Below are 23581 nucleotides of genomic sequence, written 5' to 3'. Positions count from 1 at the left end.
AGAGACTGCTCCCTCTGTAACTCCCTGGTCAATTTGTCCCTTCCCACTCAAACCACCCCCTCTCCTGGCACTTACCCTTGCAACCGCAGGAAATGTTACACTTGTCGCTTTACCTCCCCCCTTGACTCCATTCAAAGACCCAAGCAGTCCTTCCAGGTGCGGAAGAATTTCACTTGCGCCTTCTCCAACCTCATCTACTGCACCCGCTGCTCTAGGTGTCAGCTGCTCTACATCGGTGAGACCAAGCGTAGGCTTGGCGATCGCTTCGCCCAACACCTCCACTCAGTTTGCAATAACGAACCTGATCTCCCGGTGGCTCAGCACTTCAACTCCCCTTCCCATTCCGAATCTGACCTTTCTGTCCTGGGCCTCCTCCATGACCAGAATGAGGCCCATCGTAAATTGGAGGAACAACACCTCATATTTCGCTTGGGTATTTTACACCCCAGCGGTATGAACATTGACTTCTCCAATTTCAGGTGGTCCTTGCTTTCTCCTTCTTTCCCCTCTCCTTCCCAGCTCTCCCGCAGCCCACTGTCTCCGCCTCTTCCTTTCTTCTTCCCGCCCCCCCCCCCCCCCCCCCCCCCCCCCCCCCCCCACATATCAGTTTGAAGAAGGGTCGCGATCCGAAACGTCGCCTATTTCCTTCGCTCCATAGATACTGCCTCATCCGCTGAGTTTCTCCAGTATTTTTGTCTTCCTTCGACTTTCCAGCATCTGCAGTTTCTTCTTAAACTAAAGGGGCTGTCCTGCTTGGGCAACTTAATCCGCGAGTTCTGGCGAGTTTGCCCTCGACTCATACTCGCAGCATGGTCGACATGAGATCCTAGGAGGTCTTTGTAACTATCCTTCATGCTCGAGAGTAGTCCCCGTGTACCCGAGGCCTCAGCTAGGTCGCGGAATATTTTTGGAAAAATGCCCGCGAGTAAAAAAAGCTCGCCATGGAAAAAAAAAAATCGGTACTTTTTTTACTCGGTTTAGTCGTAGTAGGTCGGCATGTTAGTCGTAGGTAACCGAGGGTAGTCAAAGGTAATCAAAGGTAGTCAAAGGTGATTGTAGATAGGCTGATAATCGAAGGGAGGTCAAAAGAGATCATCTTCACTCTCCACTATTCGTTGTCCAATTTTCCCGAAGTTATTCGTAGCTAGTCATAGCTAGTCGAAGCTAGTCTTCAACATAGTCGAAGGAGATCTTCAACACGACATTTTTTCAAACTCTCCTAAACTCACCAATTAGGTCGCCCAAGTGGGACTGCCCCATAATGGTAGACAAAAGTGCTGGAGAAACTCAGCGGGAGCAGCAGCATCTATGGAGCAAAGGAAATATGCAACTTTTCAGGCCGAAACCCTTCTTCAGACCCTTCTGCCCCTTAATGGTCTTCCTAGATCTTCTATAACATCATCAAGGATTTGTTCCACCCCGCTCAATCCGTCTTCTCCCTGTTCCCGTCAGGCAAAAGGTACAGAAATTTGAAAATGTGCTCCATCAGACTCAGGAACAGCATCTTCCCCTCTGTTCTCAAGTTTCCATATGCAAGGGTGCTGTCCGATTAAAAAAAAAATGTGGATGCATATATGGATAGCAGGTGTTATTTGGAGGGCTTCGGGCCAATTGCAGGCAATTTGGACTAACCCAATATGCCAACTTGGTCAAGGTGGGCCAAATGACCTATGCTATACAGCTCTATGACACAACATTCAGGTTGACTTTAAATTGCCATTGAGGCAGGCCTACCAAGCTACCAACACTCTTTTCAAATTTCATAATTTTAAATGGAAATGAATTTTCCTCAGAATATGGGCAATATCAAGTTCTCCCTGAAAGCTATTACAGTAAATAATGTTACTTTGTGTAAATTAAGTAATATGCACCTGTTACTTATGGTAACTTTACAATGGAGAAAATTTGTAAATGGTATAAAGCCCACAAAGGCCAACTCTTATATTGAGATTTTAAACAGAATATACTTCCATGCAGATTCCAATATAAATTCTCAGAGTCCTGTAATGCCACATTATTTGTTGGAATAATTCTGCACAGGCTGGTGTGATTAAAGATATAAGGTAAATTTAAACCCGCAGTTTGAATGACTTCTCAAAAATTTCATTGGTCTTTTCATGTCGAACTTCACAAACATAATTTACCGAATTTTTTTCCATGAGAATTGGCAGCTTTGTGATTGTCGAGTACAGTCCATTTTTGTCTATTTCGGGCTTTCCCATAATTTGATAATCCGTGCAATCGTTTGATGTCTTGTACCAAACAACTTCTATATCCTTTGGGCAAAAATGTTCAATCCTGCAACCAAGGGTATATTTTCCACCTATTTTGAGTCGATCATTGTCACAGTTGGTAAAACTTGATACTTTAGGAGCCACAGCTGTGGAAAAATTGAAATCACAAATATCAAATACAAGTTAAAGTCATGCTTACTTTATGTTCCAAAGTGACCTGGGCAAACAAAATAATGTTATTCCGCTTGGTTAGCTTACAACCCAATGTTGATGAACAGTGGAGACTTCAATTTTTGGTATTTAACCTTACAAACACCCCTTGCCCTTTTTACTGCCCTCACCTTTTTTTTTAAACCCTCTCTACCCTGTGCCCCACCTGGATGCACACCCGATTCTTCCTTTCCCCTTCTCTTTGCCCTCATCCACCCACACTACTTCCTCTGGCTTCAAATTTCATGCCTCTTCTATCCTCTTTTGAAACTTTTTTTTTGTTGCATTTCTGGCCTTTGTCCAACCATCTGACAATCAAAAACCTCACCTATATCGATCTATCACATGCCAGGCTTTGTCCTACCCCCACCTCGCTTCTGGCTTTCCCCCGCCCCCCATGGTGCCACCCTTTTTTGCAGTGAAATCCTATTTCTATAGTCGGTGCCAATAATATCAACACACAAGGCCCAAATTCAAACTAACTACCCATTGCCAAACACAGAGCTGCTGTCTCAGCACCAGAAACCCAGGCTTGATCCTGACCTCAGGTGCTGTGTGTGTGTGGAGTTTGCACAGTACCCACGAGACTGTGTGGATTTCCTCCAGGTGCTCCCGTTTTCTCCCATACCCCAAAGAAGTGTCGGGCCCCACCTTTGATTAGACCATAGAACAGTACAGCATAGAGACAGGCCGTTCGACCTACAATGTTTGTGCTGAACATTATGCAAAATGAACATAATTTCCTCTGCCTGCATGTTATCCATATCCCTCCATTCCCTGTATATCCATGTGCCTATCGAATAGTCTCTGAAAGGCCACTAACATATCTGCCTCCACCACCACCCCAGGCAGCATATTCAAGGCACCCTCTACTCATTGTGTAAAAAACCTTGCCTCGCACATTAAACTTTGCCCCTCTCACTTTAAAGCTATGTATGCTCGTCTTTAACTGTCAAACTTATCTTTGCCTCTCATAATTTTATACACCGGCATTTCTCACAGGTCTCCCTGCAATTTCCAGTTCCAAAGAAAACACTAGGGTTACCCAACCTCGCTTGACAGCTACTACCCACTAATCCAGGCATCATTCTGGTAAGCCTCTTCTAGACACCTGGTCGCAGTGCTGCCTTACAGTGCCAGAGACCTGGGTCTGATCCTGATTCTAGGTGCTGTCTGTACGGAGTTTGCTCGTTCTCCCCGTTACTGCATGGGTTTTCTCCGGGTGCTCCGATTTCCACCCGCATTCCAAAGACGTACAGATTTGTAGGTTACTTGGCTTTGGCAAGAATTGTAAATTGTCCCTAGTGTGTATGATAATGTTAGTGTACAAGGTGATCGTTGGTCGGCCGGATCCTGTGGGCTGTTTCTGCGCTGTATCTCTAAACTAAACTAGACTAATCACCCAAAAATACGAGGTTTCGACTATAAATCTGTGTAAAGGGCCTTCCCACTTGGGTGTTATTTCCGCGTTATTTATGCAACATCATTTATGCGTCACGACGCGACATCATTTACGTGTCACGTCCGTGTCGTGACGCTCGCATGGCATGCATTACACACGCATTGCGCGATGGTGAGACGTGGTGGCGTAGGCAGTGAAGCTCGTGACGCCCCAGGATTTTGGGATTCACTTAAGGCGATGAACAACAAAAGCTAAACAAAAATACAAAGTGCTGGAGTAACAGCGTGTCAGGCTGCATCTCTGGAAGACATGGATAAACAATGTTTTAGTTTGGGACCCTTCTTCATACTGACTTTAGCAGGGGTAGTGAAAGCTAGACAAGTGAGAGTGGGACAAAGCCTTGCAAATGATAGGTAGATTCAGGTGAGAGTTTTTCATTGGCAGATGTGTGGACAAAGGCCAGAGATGGAAAGTAGATAAAAGGGTGTTTGTATCAACAACAAAAGCCATTCTCCTGCACTCATTGTAAAACCTTTACTGTCTTCAATGTTGGTTATATACAAATTTAGAATAATAACTTATCAAAATATAGTTAAACAAATCATTTTCACAACACACTCACCTTTTAGGGGCAGTTGAATACGCCTTTTGAATGCTTCATTATTATAACGATCTTTACACAGAAAGATTAACTCTCTTTCAAAGTCTTCCGCGGTTACTAGAAATATAAGGCAACTCTCTACTTTGTAATTGTTGTCACCGGTACTCACAAAACCTGAATCAGTTACTCCACATTTCACAGGCTCAGATCCTCTATACCATTCAAAAATGAAATCCTTTCTTAAGAGGCCATGTACGGAACAAGATATGGATAAATATTCACCAAACCATGGGATCTCTGGCACCATTTTGAAGTCTGAAATTGTTGGTGAGCCTATAATGAAAAGAAAATGTATTTAAAACATAGAATAGTACAGCACAGGAACAGGCCCTTCGGCCAACCAATGTCTGTGCCAATCATGATACCAAGCCCAATTCTTATCTGCCTGCACGTGATCCTTCCATTCCCTGTACATCCATGTGACTATTTAAAAGCCTCTTAAACACCATTATTTCCACTGCCCACCATCACCCCCGGCGCCCCCACTGCATTCCAGGCACCCAGGTTAGGCTTAAAGGGATGACAATTTTATTTCACTCAGAGGGTTGACCGTATCTGGAATGAGCTGCCAGAGGAAGCTATAGAAGCGGATGTAATTATAACTTTTAAAAGACATTGGATAGATGTATGGAGAGGAAAATATTTCAGAGGGCTATGAACCAAATGCAGGAAAATGGGATTTTCCCAGACTTCCAAATTAGTCAGCATGGACAAGGCAGGCCAAAGGGCCTGTTTCTATGCTTGCCAACTCTACGACTCTGACTAAATGGTGGATGCGTGACAAGATAGGTCTGATCCACTTTGTATTTCATCCTCAGGTTTGCTAGAAAAACTAACGTCAATGACTGTCCCATTCAATCCAGTGGAAATAGGTAAATTCAGCATTTTAATTTTAGTGTTAATTATTTGTTAGAGTTTTAATGTGTTAATATTTGTTTACGCATATATTTAAAGTCTTTTTATAACCGTTACATATTTCAGACAAATTTAAAGGTACTCTACATCCACCGAGCTGTCACTAGCTGCCAAGGTCATGGGAGGCTCGAGTGCATCGTGGATAGGGCTGATGATATCGTAATCTGATGGTCAGTGTTACAATGACGCAATACTTTGTAAACTGTGAATATATAATAAAAGCTCCTTGTTGAAGGGGAAACATTGTTTCCTGGATCCAAGAAATCAGGAAGCAATGCGGAGATCTGTAACAGTACAAGATGACGAGGGGGCATGGATAAAGTGGATAAATATTCACAGTCATTTTACAAAGTTGTCACTCCTCCACCATTTAATCATAGTCAAAGTGCTGTACAGCATGGAAACAGGCCCTTCGGCTAGTCCTGTTGGCCCGCATTTCTCTACGTACAGCATGGCCTACCAGCTCCTCTAAAGAGTTAAAAACTACATTTTAACATTTTTAATATTACAAAAAAATTACAAATGTTAAAAGAATCAAATTAATATCATTAGTCGGTCAGGCTCTTAATCAGCATATAGGACGATAATCTGCTTTCGACACCAAAAGCAAGAAGCAATATGTGTACCAGAACCCTTTTGTATCTAAAAAAGCATTGGTGAGACCTATGTGCAGAATGAAACACACTGCCCTCTCTGCACAACCAAGAAAAAGGGGCACCCATACAAAATCGACAGTCACAGAGAACCTGCAAACTCCACACGCAGCCAGTACCCGAGGTCAGGATTAAAGCTGGGTCTCTGGCCCTGTGAGGCAGCAGCTCTAGCAGCTATGCCACTGTACTGCCCAAAAATTGAATTATTCCTTTTCAAAACAATAGATATTTTAAAAATACAATATTAGAAAATTACAGCAAAGTCCCACGTTACAGCCTTTTGTGTGAATTCTGTAATTCACCTTTACAAAATTCATAAATCACTACCCAAAATCGTTAAAATGAAATAAAATTTGCTCTCATGCAATTTATGAGGAAAGAAAAACAAAATCTATTATGGGAACAAAACACCATAAGGGCCGTTTTCTGTGTTACCAGTATGATGTTATTGCACTCAAATAACTCTCAATTAACTTTTTCAGGTCTTAGAATCTGCTCTTGCTGATTATGATTTCCAAATAACAGCTGGAATTCATTTTACCACAGCTTGATAAAGAGAACCTTAACTCACCTTTAAGAAGTAACCGGAAGCATTGCTTCTGAGGTTTGGTGGAAGATTTTGAATGATAAACTTCAACCATGTATTGATGTTGATGATCATCAGTGCTTGGACTCAAGGTTAATTTGGTGACTTTGCTGCAGAGACTGCGTTCATTCATCAATTCTTCGTTAGCGATTCCATATTTTGAATCTTCATTTATTCTCACTTCATCCCTAAACCAGTCAATTTGAATACTCGCTGGATAAAAGTCCATTATTTCACAGGACAAAGTCAATGTCTTCCCGACTTCAGGATTCGGAGGATCACAAGTAATCTTTTTTACTTTGGGAGAAGATACTGTAAGAAAGAGGAATAAGAAAAGCTGAAATGCATCTTAAAACATTGTTTTAGGTAATGTTCCAGAAAAGGTTTTGTACAATGAGGATGTAATCAGTGTTTGTAAGTTGACTAGAAATAACAATTGGAAAGCTGGAAAGGGTGCGGAGAAGATTTACGAAGAGTATATACGAAGAAGATTATAGCCTAGGACACGAGGGCCTGAGCTATAGAGAGAGGTTGGGCAGGCTAGGACTTTATTCCTTGGAGTACATGAGGTTGACGGGCGATCTTATAGAGGTGTATAAGATCATGAGAGGAATAGATAGGGTAAATGCACAGTCGTCTAGCTAGGGTAGGGAAATCAAGATCCACAGGACATAGGTCTGTGAGCGGGGGCAAAATGGGTGCTCCATTTCCTCACACTATCCAAAGACGTAAAGGTTTGCACGTTAAATGTCTTCTGTAAATTGTAAATTGTCCCCTGTGTGTAGGATAGTGTTAGTTTATGGGGGTGATCGCTGGTTGGCGCGGACTTGGTGGGCCAAAGGGCCTGTTTCCATGCTGTACCTTTAAACGACTAAACTTTGGCACTGACATTGTGGGCCGAAGGTCCTGTTGCTGTGCTGAACTGTTCTAAAGCAATAACTCAGCAGATCAGGATCTCTGGAGAAAATGAATAGGTGACGTTCCGGGTCGGAACTCTTCGTCGGACCTGAAACGTCACCTATTCTTTTTCTTCAGTGATGCTGCTTGATCTGCTAAGTTATTCCAACATTTTGTGTCTATCTTCGTTATAAACCAGCATCTGCAGTTCCTTCCTACACACTATACTGCTCTATATTGAATGTATGAAACTGTGTCCCCTCCCCATACACACACCCACCCCTACCCCCCCCCCCCAGCTAGTCACCTGTCAGGGTGAAGCCACTGAACAGCACTTTAAATTGTTCCTATGTTTGGGATCGATGGTTCTGTCTGAATGTTTGTTTTAGTTCTATTTTAGAGATGATCATTTTTAAACTTGTAAGTATTTTTTCTGTTTTTATTAATTGCACTGATGACAAAACTGATGAGAAACAATTTTTTGTTTCTTCTGTGTATGCAAGTACTTAGTGAAATGACAATAAAGTGAATACTGAATACTGTTCTAAGTTCTCCAGCATGAGGAATTACAACATTTAAACTCAATGTTTTTGCCAACTAGAAGTAAATGTACAGGTAAAGGTTATGATATGACGGAAAGCTGACAAGATAATACAATGAAATTAGAACACAATTTAATAATGTCCTTATTGTCTAAATAGCAGAAACAATCTTTGAAAGGAGAGGAAGCATACCTAAATTCTCGGGAACATATTCCGCAAACTTTGGCTTGGGAAGGCTCTCATGTGTGACCAAGCAATGATATTTACTCTTTTTGTCTGATAACGTTGGAATTGTGGTGCAAGTCGTGGTGATTTCATACAACTTCTCCGGATTCTCGATCAATTCAGATGTGTCATTCCCTTTTATGGCTTTCTTATCTTTGAACCATAAGACAGAAATCTCTTTAGGATAAAACGAGTGCACTTTGCAGGAGAGAGTCATTTCTTTGTCAATTTCTGGATTCACTGGTTCGCTCCGGATGGTATCAAGTGTAGGAAATGCTGCAAATCAGAAAATAGAATTTTACTACATTTGTAAACACAAAATATAGTCATGATGTTAAAACATTGGTGCTGCTGACTGAGAAGTGGTCGCCGAGGACTGGGGGAGGTGGAGAAAGGCCCTCGAGGTGTGTATGAAGCTGAGGACATAGGTTTAAGGTGAGAGGGGAAAGATTTAATGGGAAGCTGAGGGATGACATTTCCACACTGAGGGTGGTGGGTATAAAGTCATAGGAGCAGAATTGGGCCATTTGGCCCATCGAGTCTACTCCACCATTCAATCATGGCTGATCTGTCTTTCCCTCTCAACTCCATTCTCCTGCCTTCTACCCCATGAATGGTGGAAGGCCATTTTAATGCCTCTGACTGAAATATATCATAATAATGTCAACAAAGCTACGACAATTACACGTTTGATGGTGAATGCGCAATCAAAGACTTTAAGTTTGAGTTACCTTTCACTTCCAGCTTAACCCATTTCTCGGCTTGGTGTTTCAAGCTAACGTGATTCACTTCACATAAATATTCTTTTCCATCATTTTCTTGAATTGATGCAATGAAAGTGAGCATGCTGTAGACGCTGTAAGTGTGGTCTGGATAGGTAAACTCACGCAGACAATGGGAATACCGGCCCACCGTGTTTTTTGCCTCATTTTCCTCAGTGTGGTCCAGCAAAAGAGATTTTACCCCATTTATTCTTTCATACCAACTGATTGTTAACTGACGTGGCGTGAAAAAGCTTATTGGACAAGTCAGCATCACTGAAGTGTTGTGACGCACAACAGGAGGTGCGATTATGTTCCCCAACTTAGGAGCAACTAAGGAGAAAAACACAAAGTAAAATCAGCTTAACATTTGCAATCTTAAGGAAAAGATGCTGTGTGTCTATCGCATAGCAGTGACAAAATGCAATGGTCATTTACAATTCAAAAATAAACTTGCGCATATTAGGCTTGTAACATTTTAATTTCTGTAGCTGCAGCCCAGTCCATCACACAAACCAGATTACCCACCAGTGTCTCCATCTGCACTTCATGCTGACTCAGGAAAGCAGCTGACATAATCAAAGACTTGTCCCATGCAGGTCATTCCTTCTTCTCAAGGTACAGAAGCTTGAAAGCACACACCACCAGACTCAGGAACAGCTTCTACCCCTCTGTTATCAGGCTTCAGAATGGTTCTTCCACAAGTTAGGATACTGTCCGATTCACCTCTATTCCATAACGGACATTGAACTTTGTCTATGGAACAGATGCGCTACAATGCAGAGAACTATATTCTGCACTCTGTATCATCCCCTTTGCTCTACCTATTGTACTTGAGTTTGAATTGATTGTATTTATGTGCAGTATTATATGAACTGATTGGACAGCATGCAAAACAAAGCTTTTCACTGTACCTCGGTACACCTGACAATAAGCCTAAACCTATCTACTCCCTATCTCATTTTCTTCCGATACTCATGCTGTATCCTTAATTTCTCATTCACTTGCAGTAATTTTCAGACTCGATAGTGCTGTTTCAAAGCAAATTTAGAGAAGGGTAATCTTATCAAAGGCAGTCGGGAATTTGGGCATAAGATCCGCCATTCAGCAAACAAGGAAATCCCAACATTAACCAGTTTTTGGATTTAATTATATCTTATCTCCATTAATGTACCTTCTTGCCATAAACTGTTTCCAACTTTATAACTATATCTCAAAAGTTTTTCCCTGCCTGTAAAATGCTGTGGAGTTTCCCAAAAATTGTAAAAGATGCCATCCATGTAAATATCCTAACACAAATATATTAATCTCAGTGTTTAACAGTTTCAAACTGATCTTGTCCCAACAACAATTTTTCATGGGGATTCCCAGTCCACAAATCCTTTCCAGTACACTGCTACAATTCCTCCCCAGTCCTCCGGACACTACAGAAGTGATCCCAGGTGCATTTTTAAATACTGAAGTATTTAAACTGAAGGTGCCTTCTGTTTTTCTTTGTCACATCTTTTAGTCCCACATCTTTGAATCCATACCAGTAACTATTCACTACAATTGCCCCTAAAGAAAGCTTTTAAATAAATTATCTTATTGCAGTGGATATACTTAAAACCAAACCATCTATAAGACGAAGGCAAATAATGCAGAACTATTACATAACTCAACGATGCATCACTTTAACTGTGAAAGTAGCATTTTCCAAATGTTTTTTGCATAGTTTGCTGTTCACAGTGAATAATCACAAACTCTGTGAAAAGTAAAGGACCTCCGTTCTATAAATTTAAAGACTGTAAATTCTAGGACATACCATCAGAAATTAATGAATCAAGAAACCATATGGGTGATCCACAACTTGGATAAATTGAAGAAGAATACTGTAGTCTCCCGACACTGACTTAAAACAAACGGAGACAAAGTGCTGGAATAACTCAGCGGGTCAGGCAGCATCTTTGGAGAACATGGATAAATAATATTTCGGGACGGATCCCCTCTTCAGCCAAGTATAGGTGTTGTTTCAGGATGGAACCCTTCCAACCTTTCTGGTCGGGACCCTTTTACCAAAATGGGTAGGAAACGTTTCAGATCGGAACACTTCTTCATTTGTTTTGGGTCAGAAAGTTTCCTGATGGAAGAAGGGTCCATACTCTAAACATCAGAAATACTGCCCAGCCCGCTGAGTTAGTCTAGTACTTTATGTCATTCTTTTTTGTAACCAGCAATTGCAGTTTCTTGTTTCTACGCAATTACTTCATATCTGTAAAATGCTTACTTGCATCAACTTGTAAACAGGTGCGTTTCTCCTGAGTTCCAGTTGGATACGACACTCTACATATGATTTCTGCTTTATTGTCCTCCATTAAGTCAGGATAAATCTCAAGAGTGCTGGACAAGCTCTGTGTTCCATCATCATGTACGACAAAATTACTTTGTCTGACTTTCCAATTAACGTCAGTTGCATTCTCCTTTCCTATTTCTGTTATCTCCTTTGCTTTGCTAAACCTTATAATCTCCTGGTTCCTTTTGCTTTCACCAATGAAGGACTCTTCAGCATCATTCATTCTCCTCAAATACCAGCCAACAGAAATGACATCAGGTCGAAATCCAGACACGTGGCATGTAATCTCTGCAGTTTGTTGATGGATAAATCGAGCAGGCATCTGAAGATCGCATACATTGGGTGGAACTGAGAATAAATGAAGGAAAATTAGAAATTTAAAGATGGATTATTCCAAATATGGAGTCATAGTCAGCGTAGGAAACCGGCGCTTCGGCCCAACTTGCCCACACCAATCAACATGCCCCATCTACACTAGTCCCACCTGCCTGCTTTTTGCCCATATCCTTCTAAACCTATCCATGTACCTCTCTAAATGTTTCTTAAACATTGTCGTAATACCTGCTTCAACTACCTTCTCTGGCAGCTCTCTGTGCAAAGATTTTTCCCCTCAGGTCCCTATTAAATCTTTCCCCCCTCACCTTAATACTATGTCCTCTTGTTTCTCAATTCCCCTACTCTGGGCCAAAGACTCAGTGCATTTGTGCAAATTAGCTTTGACTTTTCCTGAAAATTCCTTGCGGTACCACACTAGTCACTGCCTGTCATTCTGAAGTTAGAAGACAATGTTTAATGAATACAAACATTTGTATCAAACTGCACCTACAATTTCATGGCACTAAGTGCATGGAGGATATTAATTCTTATATAAGAGGTATCAGCATTTCTGACTGATGAATATCAAATTAAACCAATACATAGTCATAGAACAGCATAGCACAGGAACAGGCCTTTGACCCACAAAGTCTGTGCCCATCATAATGTTGTTAAACTAATCTCCTCTGCTTGCACATGATCCATATCCTTCCATTCACTGCATGTCTATGTGCCTATCTAAAAATCTCTAAAATTAAAATGATCGGTTCTGCCTCCACCACCATCCCTGGCAGCGGGTTCCAGGTACCCATAATAAACGGTGTAAAATAAACTGGCCCCGCATATATATTTAAAACTTTGCCCCTTTCACCTTAAATCTCTGCCCTCTAGTCTTTGACATTTCCATCCAGGGAAAAAGGTTCCAACTGTCTCTCCTTTCTATAATTTTTTATACCTCTATCCGGTCTCCCGTATCTTCTGGTGATTCTAGAGAAAACCAAGTCTATCCCATCTCTCATTGCAGCTAAAACCCTCTAATCAAATTGGCAGGGGTGCTGAGGAAGAGGATTTCTTGGAATGTATGCGGGATAGTTATCTAAATCAACATGTAGAGGAACCAACGAGAGAGCAGGCTATTTTAGACTGGGTATTGAGTAATGAGGAAGGGTTAGTTAGCAATCTTGTTGTACGTGCCCCCTTGGGCAAGAGTGACCATAATATGGTTGAGTTCTTCATTAGGATGGAGAGTGACATTGTTAATTCAGAAACAATGGTTCTGAACTTAAAGAAAGGTAACTTTGAGGGTATGAGACGTGAATTGGCCAAGATTGACTGGCAATTAATTCTAAAAGGGTTGACGGTGGATATGCAATGGAAGACATTTAAAGACTGCATGGATGAACTACAAAAATTGTTCATCCCAGTTTGGCAAAAGAATAAATCAGGGAAGGTAGTACATCCATGGATAACAAGGGAAATCAGGGATAGTATCAAAGCGAAGGATGATGCGTACAAATTAGCCAGAAAAAGCAGCATACCGGAGGACTGGGAGAAATTCAAAGACCAGCAGAGGAGGACAAAGGGCTTAATTAGGAAAGGAAAAATAGACTATGAAAGAAAACTGGCAGGGAACATAAAAACTGACTGCAAAAGTTTTTATAGATATGTGAAAAGAAAGAGATTAGTTAAAACAAATGTAGGTCCCTTGCAGTCAGAAACAGGGGAGTTGATCATGGGGAACAAGGATATGGCGGACCAATTGAATAACTACTTTGGTTCCGTCTTCACTAAGGAAGACATAAATAATTTGCCGGAAATAGCAGGGGACCGCGGGTCAAAGGAGTTGGAGGATTTGAGTGAAATCCAGGTTAGCCGGGAAGTGGTGTTGGGTAAATTGAATGGATTAAAGGCCGATAAATCCCCAGGGCCAGATAGGCTGCATCCCAGAGTACTTAAGGAAGTAGCTCCAGAAATAGTGGATGCATCAGTAATAATCTTTCAAAACTCTTTAGATTCTGGAGTAGTTCCTGAAGATTGGCGGGTAGCAAACGTAACCCCACTTTTTAAGAAGGGAGGGAGAGAGAAAATGGGGAATTACAGACCAGTTAGTCTAACATCGGTAGTGGGGAAACTGCTAGAGTCAGTTATTAAAGATGGGATAGCAGCACATTTGGAAAGTGGTGAAATCATTGGACAAAGTCAGCATGGATTTACGAAAGGTAAATCATGTCTGACGAATCTTATAGAATTTTTCGAGGATGTAACTAGTAGCGTGGATAGGGGAGAACCAGTGGATGTGGTGTATCTGGACTTCCAGAAGGCTTTCGACAAGGTCCCACATAAGAGATTAGTATACAAACTTAAAGCACAAGGCATTGGGGGTTCAGTATTGATGTGGATAGAGAACTGGCTGGCAAACAGGAAGCAAAGAGTAGGAGTAAACGGGTCCTTTTCACAATGGCAGGCAGTGACTAGTGGGGTACCCCAAGGCTCAGTACTGGGACCCCAGCTATTTACAATATATATTAATGATCTGGATGAGGGAATTGAAGGCAATATCTCCAAGTTTGCGGATGACACTAAGCTGGGGGGCAGTGTTAGCTGTGAGGAGGATGCTAGGAGACTGCAGGGTGACTTGGATAGGCTGGGTGAGTGGGCAAATGTTTGGCAGATGCAGTATAATGTGGATAAATGTGAGGTTATCCATTTTGGTGGCAAAAACAGGAAAGCAGACTATTATCTAAATGGTGGCCGATTGGGAAAGGGAGCGAGACCTGGGTGTCATGGTACACCAGTCATTGAAGGTAGGCATGCAGGTGCAGCAGGCAGTAAAGAAAGCGAATGGTATGTTAGCTTTCATTGCAAAAGGATTTGAGTATAGGAGCAGAGAGGTTCTACTGCAGTTGTACAGGGTCTTGGTGAGACCACACCTGGAGTATTGCGTACAGTTTTGGTCTCCAAATCTGAGGAAGGACATTATTGCCATAGAGGGAGTGCAGAGACGGTTCACCAGACTGATTCCTGGGATGTCAGGACTGTCTTATGAAGAAAGACTGGATAGACTTGGTTTATACTCTCTAGAATTTAGAAGATTGAGAGGGGATCTTATAGAAACTTACAAAATTCTTAAGGGGTTGGACAGGCTAGATGCAGGAAGATTGTTCCCGATGTTAGGGAAGTCCAGGACAAGGGGTCACAGCTTAAGGATAAAGGGGAAATCCTTTAAAACCGAGATGAGAAGAACTTTTTTTCACGCAGAGAGTGGTGAATCTCTGGAACTCTCTGCCACAGAGGGTAGTTGAGGCCACTTCATTGGCTATATTTAAGAGGGAGTTAGATGTGGCCCTTGTGGCTAAGGGGATCAGGGGGTATGGAGAGAAGGCAGGTACAGGATACTGAGTTGGATGATCAGCCTACTCCTGCACCTAATTTCTATGTTTCTATGTTTCTAATCCAGGCATTTTTTTGGTGAACCTTTTCTGCACCCTTGCCTAAGCCTCCACATCCTTCCTGTAATAGGCAATCAGAATCACATGCAATGCTCTAAATGTGGCCTAACCAAAGTCCTATAAATCCTGACTCTTATACGCCATGCCCCGACCAGTGAAGGCAAGCATTTCCTATGCCTTTGTTACCACTCCATCTACTTGTGTTACCACTTTCACAGAGCAATGGACTTGAAATGGAATAAGAACATCAATTTAAATAATCATTAACAAATATCTGCAAAATACGGTATGTGGGACCAAACTTAACCAACAATATCATTGATTATTTATAGTTAGTAGACTAATCATTTACAGTATAGTTGGCAATGCCAAAATTGTCACAAGTTTGTACAGCACAGGTTAACTAGAAAATTATACAATTAGGTTGGCACAGTGGTGCAGTGTGTAGAGCTGCTGCCTCACAGCGCCAGAACCCCGGGGTTGATCCTAACCTCGGGACTGTCTGTGTGGAGTTTACACGGTCTCTCTGCGACAGCGTGGGTTTTCTCCAGGTGCTGCGGTTTCCTCCCACATCCCAAAGGCGTGCGGGTTTTTGGGTTATTTGTCCTCTTAAAATTGGCTCTAGCGTGTAGGGAGTGATTGAGAAAGTGGGATAACATAGAACTAGTGTGAACAGATGATCGATGGTTGGCATGAACTCGGTGGGCTGAAGGCAAAAATATTTAATTGTACCCCAGCCAAATAACTTATGATTCTTTGAATCGTTTTCTATAAATTAATCCACAGTAGAAAAGCATTACCTTTATAAATGTACCGCATGTACAGGTAAATTCCAGCTGCTAACAGCATTACAGAAAAAATTACACTTCCAATGATGCTTCCAACTATTGAGCTTTTGGACAGATGAATTTCTGCTTCTGTAATACAAAAGTGCAAAAAAAATGACAAGATTACAAGACGTACCTTTAGAAAAGAGATGAGGAGGAATTTCTTTAGACAGAGGGTGGTAAATCTATGGAATTCATTGCCACAGATGGCAGTGTAGGCCAAGTCATTGGGTATTTTTAGTGGAGATTGACAGGTTCTTGATTAGTAAAGACATTAAAGGTTATGGAGAGAAGGCAGTTGAATGGGGTTGAGGTGGAATGGGGTTGAGAGGTTCAGCGCTAGCTCAGTCATGATTGATTGAATGGCAGAGTAGACTCAACGGGCAGAATGGCGTAATTCTGCTCCTATAACTTATGAACTGATGAAGATGGTACAGAACGAACCGCTCACATCTACATTTAAAAGCCTGAACATGTTTGGGAAAAGACTCGGAAGTGACCAAGAGGAAATTTTTTTCCACATGGGAGAATTTAAAAGCCATTGATAAAAGGTAACAAGAAATAAAGAGAAGAGAAGAAAATGATTTACTTAGGATGTGAAACTTACAGTTTATAAAAGTAAAAGTACAATTAGCCCTTAAGAGATGCAATTATCAAAAAAGTTATTGAAGTTATAAATACTCAACACTTTGAGAAGATAATTATAGTTACAGATGTATTTAGCAGAAAAAGGTTCATGGACAGATTTAACAGAAAGAAGTTTGGGTTAGCATAATTGTTTTATAAAAATACTCAGTTTAAAAAGCCTTTATCAAACTATTTAAAAAAAAAAAAAAATCATACTTGTTTTATCTTCAGCTTATAGCGGTGTAGAAAATCCCGAGGCTAATTGAAAGGGTGAATGTTCAAAGTCTTTTACCCAGGGTAGGAAATCAAGAACCAGTGCACACCATAGTTTAAGGTGAGAGGGAAAGATTTAATAGGATCCTGAGGGGCAACTTTTTTATTCATAGGGTGGTGGCTGTATGGAATGAGCTGTACGAGGAGGTAGCTGATGTAGATATAATAACATTTAACAGATCTTTGGACAAATACTTGCATGGGAAAGGGTCAGAGAGATAAGGACCAAATGTGGGCCAATGGGACAAACTTGATGGGGATTTTGATGGTACAGGTGCACAACCTTTTATCCGGTGTTCCGGAAACCGAAAAACGCCGAAAACCGGCCATTTTTTCCAGATGTCGTCTGCGCACCAAAGCTCGCGTTTGGCGCCAAACTTGACCCGAAACGACCCACGGTCAACCCAGGGCTGTACTACTGTAGCGGCTGCCTCCTCCCCGGAGACCGGGGAGACACTTAAACATCTGTAAATCATTGCTTAAATGTTAGTCAGTTAGTTTGGAGGGCTTTTATGTGAAGGGGGGGTGAAGGGGTAAACTTTAATTCTTAGTCCCCTACCTGGTCGAGAGGCGGGGACGGGTCAATGCCTTTTTTTAGTAAGCTCCGCAGTGCAGGTGTAGTCCGACCCCGGCAACTATACCCCTGGAACGAGGCGCTCCAAATCCAGCGCGGCCCGCGGCCGGAGCCCCAGCTCCGCGAATGTCGGGAGTCGGCGGCGTCGCAGCGCTGGGGACACCAGGGGGACGGGCAATGCCTTACCGGGTCGCCGTCCGCAAGCTCCGGAGCGCTGTGGCCGCCGATGCAACGTTCGCGGAGCGTCGCTGGATTTGGAGCCGCGCAGCCAGGGGTAGAGTTGCCGGGGTCGGAGCTACAACCGGCGCCGCCCCGCGGCCGGACGAAGCCCCCAGCTCCGCGAGGTTGGGAGTCGCCGACCAGGTAGGGGACTAAGAATTAAAGTTTCCCCCTTCACCCCTACTCCACCACCACCACCACATAAAATCCCTCCAAACTAACTGACTAACATTTATGCAATGATTCTCCCGGTCTCCGGGGAGGAGGCAGCTGCTCCAGACTTTTCAAGCCGCCCGCGCTACCTACCTAATCTACGCTAAAAATCTTCCATTCGGAAATCCGAAAATGTCCGAAATCCGACAAGTGTCTGGTCCCAAGGCTTTCGGATAAAAGGTTGTGCACCTGTATAGACTTTGGGCCGAATGGCCCGTTTCCTTGCTGTACAACTCTATGACTACCCCACGTTACAACTTTCCACCCATCCCAAAAGTCACTTCTGATCCCAAGTTTAAGGTGAGGGGGGAAAGATTTAATTAAAACCCGATTACCTTTTTTTACACAGTGGTGGGTATATGGAACGAGTTGCAGGAGGAGGTAGTTGAGGCAGGTACTATCACAACATTTAAGAGACATTTGGATATGTACGTGGAGAGGAAAGGGTTAGAGGGGTATATGCCAAACGCGGGCATCTTAGTCGGCACGAATGAATTGGGCTGAAGGGCCTGTTTTCGTGCTGGATTACTCCGTGACTACCCCTCAACATGAACGTAACCAAAAGTTTGAAATTTCAACTTTTCATTAAAAAATAGAAAGAACACTACAGCGCAGCGGTAGAGTTGCTGTCTTACACCGCCTGTGTCCCAGGTTCGATCCTGACTACAGGTGCTGTCTGTACAGAGTTTGTACGTTCTCCCCGTGACAGCGTGGGTTTCCTCCGGGTTCTCCGGTTTTGTCCCACATTCCAGACATGTGAGTTTGTAAGTTAATTGGCCTCTTTAAATTGCCCCTAATATGTAGGATAGAATTAGTGTATGGGAAATAGTTGGTCAGCACAGACTCATTGGGCCGAAGGGCCTGTTTCCACACTATCTCCAAAACTAAAACTAACTGACCTTTCAAAGTCACTGCAGCTTTCGCAGTGTATGACTCTGGAAATGCCTTGTGTGTCACCCGGCATTCAAAACTGCTGCCAATATCTTCTACACGAGGTTCCAGTCGAACTTCAGTAGTCACGTTGCATGTCCCATCAGGATTTTTGATTGGAGGGGCGATGCAGATATCAGTTAACATCTTTGTTTTCTTTTGTGACGGGTTTGACTGAAACCAATCCGTTTTGCATTCGCAAGGATAATATCCATTTAACTGACAACCTAAAATCATCTCTCCTCCAGTGCCAACCTCCACAAGCTTCTCAGAAACAATAGTTACTGTGGGTCGTGCTATAAAAAAAATATATATATTAATGTCTCAACGGCTATACTTAACATAGAAAACATACTGTTGGGTCACATAAAGACTTGGTTTGGGAACAGCTCTTGCATGAGCCCAGTTTAGCTTAGTTTAGTAATACAGCGTGGATGCTCCCATGCAACGCAATCAACCTATGACATTTGATATCTTTCAGTTCATAGTTTCTACCTGATATGAGAGTTCCAATAACATTTGTTCTTCCTTCAAATATCAAATAAATGTAGAATTTTGCTTTCATACTAAGGCGTTATACTAGCAAGATGGAATTTGCATTAGAAGAAGGGTCTCCACCCTAAAGGTCACCCATGAAGAAGGGTCTTGACCCGAAACGTCGCCCATTCCTTCTCTTCAGAGATGCTGCCTGTCCCGCTGAGTTACTCCAGCATTTTGTGTCTACCATGGAATTTGCAAAACTATTTTCTCTGAAATACAAACTTGTACCCATAATCATTTGGTCTCCATCCTCTAAGAAACTACCATTAAGCTGGAAAGAGTGCAGAGAAGACGAAGGAGGATTTTGCCAGGGCTCAAGGGCCTGAGCTAGAGGGAGCATTTGGGCAGGCTAGGACTTTATTTCTTGGAGCGCAGAAGGCTGAGAGGTGATCTAATAGTCGTGTATAAGATCATGAGGGGAATACATAGGGTGAAAGCACAGAGTATTTTATCCAGAATAGGGGAATCAAGAGCCAGAGGACATAGTTTTAACGTGGGAAGGGAAAGATTTAAATGACAAAAACTTTCACACAGAGGGTGGTAGGTATATGGAATGAGCTGCCAGAGGAGGTAGTTGAGGTAGGTACTACAACAACATTTAAAAGCATTTGGACAGGTACATGGATAGGAAACGTTAAGACTGATATGTGCCAAATATGGGCAGATGGGACATATTGATCAGCATGGACCATTTGGACTGAAGGGCCTGTTTCCGTGCTATATGACTATGAATAAAGTCCTAGCCTGCCCAACCTCTCCCGGTAGCTCAAATCCTCGAGTCCTGACAACATGCTTCTAAATCTTCTCGCCAGCTTAATGGCTTCCTTCCTACAGTAAGAAGACTGAAAAAGTTTGGATATAAGTTTGTATATCGGAGAAAATAATTTTGCAAACTCCATCAAGCCAGAATAAAGCTTTGGTTTGACAGCAAGTGGGGCATGTTGGTCGGCAGCAACGAAAAGACCTGTTGGACCAAAAGGCCTGTTTCCGCACTGAATGACTACTGCTCTATATATATTATTTTATCGCAAATATTTACAGTGAAGTGCAAGAAATCTCCTTACCTAAAACTTCAAGCTTTACCGTCAGAGAAGCTTTGTCATTTGGTGGAATAAAAACTTCACAGCGATATTCCCCCAAATGTTTTAACGTAACATGTCTCAGGAAAAGTGACATGTTTCCATCTAAAATTGAGTTTTTAGACAGCTCTGCTTCCTCCCACAGATTTGTTATCTGTCCGTTAGAATACATAAAGATATTTAATTCTTCAGTTCCACCGGTAAAAACCCATAAAACACCTAAATTATTTGGGTTCAAAGTAATCGCACTGAGATTAGCAATCTCACACTCGAGAAGTCCATTTTCGTACAGGATGAGTTCCGCTGGACTTTTGCTTGCTTTCAACGTCAACTGTCCTGTAAATTGGAAAAAAAAGTACATATTAGAATATTAAAAATTATTTTAAATACATTAAAATATGAATATTTTTTTTACAAATATACATATTAAAATATGTTAAAATATTTGCATGTTAGAATGCACCCTAGAAAAATGATCTAAACGAGGATGGGTGGGACTAGCTTAGATGGGGTACGTTGGTCAGCATGGACAAGGTGGGTCGACAGGCCTGATTCCATGCTGTGCGGCTCTATGACCGACTCCTTACTTTGTAGCCATATCCCCTTGATCATGCCTCTCCCACCAGAGAAAACATCTCAAGTACTATCTTGTCAAAGACACCCCCCACCAAGGATCTTAAATAGTACAGTACAAGATCGTGCCACCCATTCTACATAAAACAGTATAGCAGAGAAATAGGCCCTTCAGCCCACAATGTCTATGCTGAGTTTAGAGGCTTTAAACTTTAGAGATACAATGCAGAAATAGGCTCTTTGGCCCACCGAGTCAGTGCAGACCAGCTATAATCCCGTACACAAGCACTATCCTACTCACTAGGAACAATTTTGGCAGAAAGTTAGTTAACCTACAAACTTGTACTTTGAGTGTGGGGGGAAACCGGAATATCCGGGGAAACCCACGCAGTCACAGGGAGAACGTACAACCTCCTTGTAGGCAGCACCCGATGTCAGGAACAAACCACGATCTCTGGCGCTGTAAGGCAGCAAGTCAACTCTACCATTGCGCCATTGCGCCGCCCTGACAATTACACATAGAACAGCACAGTGGAGGAACAGAGCTGTCAGCCCGTAATATTTGTGCTATTATACATAAAACAGTATAGGGTGATTTCACTAAAGGTCACTGGAGCGTAGATCCGCACCCACGTGACCAAAAATCTCAAGTGGAGGACATGCTAGACTTCCGGTACATGTTAGTGGATGGGAAAACACGCACTTTCCCACCCGTTAAAAACGTAGAAAACGGCCAGGTTTTGATCTGCAATTTATTGTGCCAGTCGGGGTGACCGTGAGGCACAGCTACCTAGATTTACAGGAAAAAAAAGATAGAAACTAAGGTAAATTAAAGAGGGAGCTGAAGGTACCAATCCAGCGGAAGTGAACAGCGGACATTTGCCGTGGAGATTTAAAGGTCCAAAATATCGGAAATTATCGCGTTTGCTCGCTGAATTTCATCAAAAGTAAGGCATTATTGACTTACTTTTGATGAAATTCAGCGAGCAAACGCGATAATTCACGATATTTTGGACCTTTAAACCTTTAAATCTTAGTTTCTATCTTTTTTTTTCTATAACTCTAGCTAGCTGTGCCTCACGGTAACCCCGACTGGCACAATAAATTGCAGATCAAAACCTGGCCGTTTTTTATGTTTTTAACGGGTGGGAAAGTGCGTGTTTTCCCATCCACTAACATGTACCGGAGGTTACACAAAAAAGCTGGAGAAACTCAGCGGGTGCAGCAGCATCTATGGAGCGAAGGAAATAGGCAACGTTTCGGGCCGAAACCCTTCTTCAGACTGATCGGGGGCGGGGGTGGGTGGGGACAAGAAAGGGAAAAGCAGGAGGAGCCCGAAGGCTGGGGGATGGGAGGAGACAGCAGGGGGGTTGAGGAAGGGGAGGAGACAGCAAGGACTAACAAAATTGGGAGAATTCGATGTTCATGCCCCCGGGATGCAGACTCCCCAAACGGAATATGAGGTGCTGTTCCTCCAATTTCCGGTGCTGCTCGCTGTGGCCATGGAGGAGACCCAGGACAGAGAGGTCGGGGACGGAGTGGGAGGGGGAGTTGAAGTGCTGAGCCACCGGGAGGTCAGCTTGGTTATTGCGGACCGAGCGGAGGTGTTCGGCGAAACGATCGCCCACATACAAAAAGTAATCCTCCGTCAGTTTCGCCACCTCCAACGTGACCCCACCACTCGCCACATCTTCCCATCTCCCCCCCATATCTGCCTTCCGCAAAGACCGCTCCCTCCATAACTCCCTTGTCAATTCTTCCCTTCCCTCTCGGTCCACCCCCTCCCCGGGCACTTTCCCTTGCAACCGCAAGAGATGCAACACTTGTCCCTTTACCTCCCCCCTCGACTACGTTCAAGGACCCAAGCAATCGTTCCAGGTGCGACAGAGGTTTACCTGCATCTCTTCCAACCTCATCTATTGCGTCCGCTGCTCTAGATGTCAGCAGATCTAGATCGGTGAGACCAAGCGGAGGTTGGGCGATCGTTTCGCCGAACACCTCTGCTCGGTCCGCAATAACCAAGCTGACCTCCCTTTAGTGAAATCACCCTATAGCCCAGGATCAGGCCCTTTGGCCCACAATATCATAGGAACACGCCTTTCGGCCTACCAGAATCACGTTAATCAGCAGAGGAACAAGCCCTTCGGCCCACAATGTCCGTGCCGACCATGATGCCAGGCTAAACCCCCCGAGGCAGCGACCAGCCCCCGGGAAAGGTAGGTCGCGCACCCCGGCACCGAGCTCCCCATTCTGCGACCCGAGCGGCCTCTCGGCCCGCGTACCCTAGCCCAGCGCAGCCCAGCCACGGCTCTGACCTGAATGTGGCGTCAACATCACCAACAGGAGCAGGAGTGGCCGCAGTGGGTTCCCCAGCCACCCCATGGTCCTCGCTGTCCAGCCTGCCCCGAGCTGCCGCTCCCCGCACCCCTCTCGCCGCCAGCCGCCGCCTTGGGTTTAGGTTTCACTTTTGCCAGTGTTGGGCGGGGAGAGGAACCTCTTGCCTCTAGGATCTTTGCCCTTGCCTCTCTCTGTCTCCCTCTGTGG

General features: G+C 43.3%; 2 protein-coding genes across 2 annotated transcripts in view; one reads left to right on the top strand and one right to left on the bottom strand.

Annotated features, from left to right (window-relative positions):
* Positions 1-6629, top strand: part of LOC129705738 (ATP-sensitive inward rectifier potassium channel 11-like) — a 21084-nt gene extending 14455 nt beyond the window's left edge. Inside the window, exons 3-4 of the mRNA XM_055649511.1 lie at positions 5326-5379; positions 5489-6629. Coding sequence (XP_055505486.1) covers positions 5326-5334 — 9 coding nt within the window. The 3' untranslated portion in view covers positions 5335-5379; positions 5489-6629. The remainder of the gene's footprint in view (positions 1-5325; positions 5380-5488) is intronic.
* On the bottom strand, positions 2046-23581 carry LOC129705736 (uncharacterized). Its single transcript, XM_055649507.1, has 10 exons — positions 23353-23581; positions 20450-20800; positions 18815-19141; positions 15983-16099; positions 11353-11766; positions 9057-9419; positions 8293-8601; positions 6647-6973; positions 4469-4780; positions 2046-2380 (listed from the first exon to the last, which is right to left on the bottom strand). Exons 1-10 carry the CDS (start codon positions 23417-23419, stop codon positions 2070-2072), a joined length of 2898 nt encoding a protein of 965 aa, XP_055505482.1. The 5' UTR covers positions 23420-23581; the 3' UTR covers positions 2046-2069.

This window comes from Leucoraja erinacea, chromosome 18 (genome assembly GCF_028641065.1).
Source record: "Leucoraja erinacea ecotype New England chromosome 18, Leri_hhj_1, whole genome shotgun sequence".
In the NCBI taxonomy this organism is placed as follows: domain Eukaryota; kingdom Metazoa; phylum Chordata; class Chondrichthyes; order Rajiformes; family Rajidae; genus Leucoraja; species Leucoraja erinaceus.
Note: the sequence above shows the minus strand (reverse complement) of the source record. Positions and strands in the feature narration are given on the sequence as shown.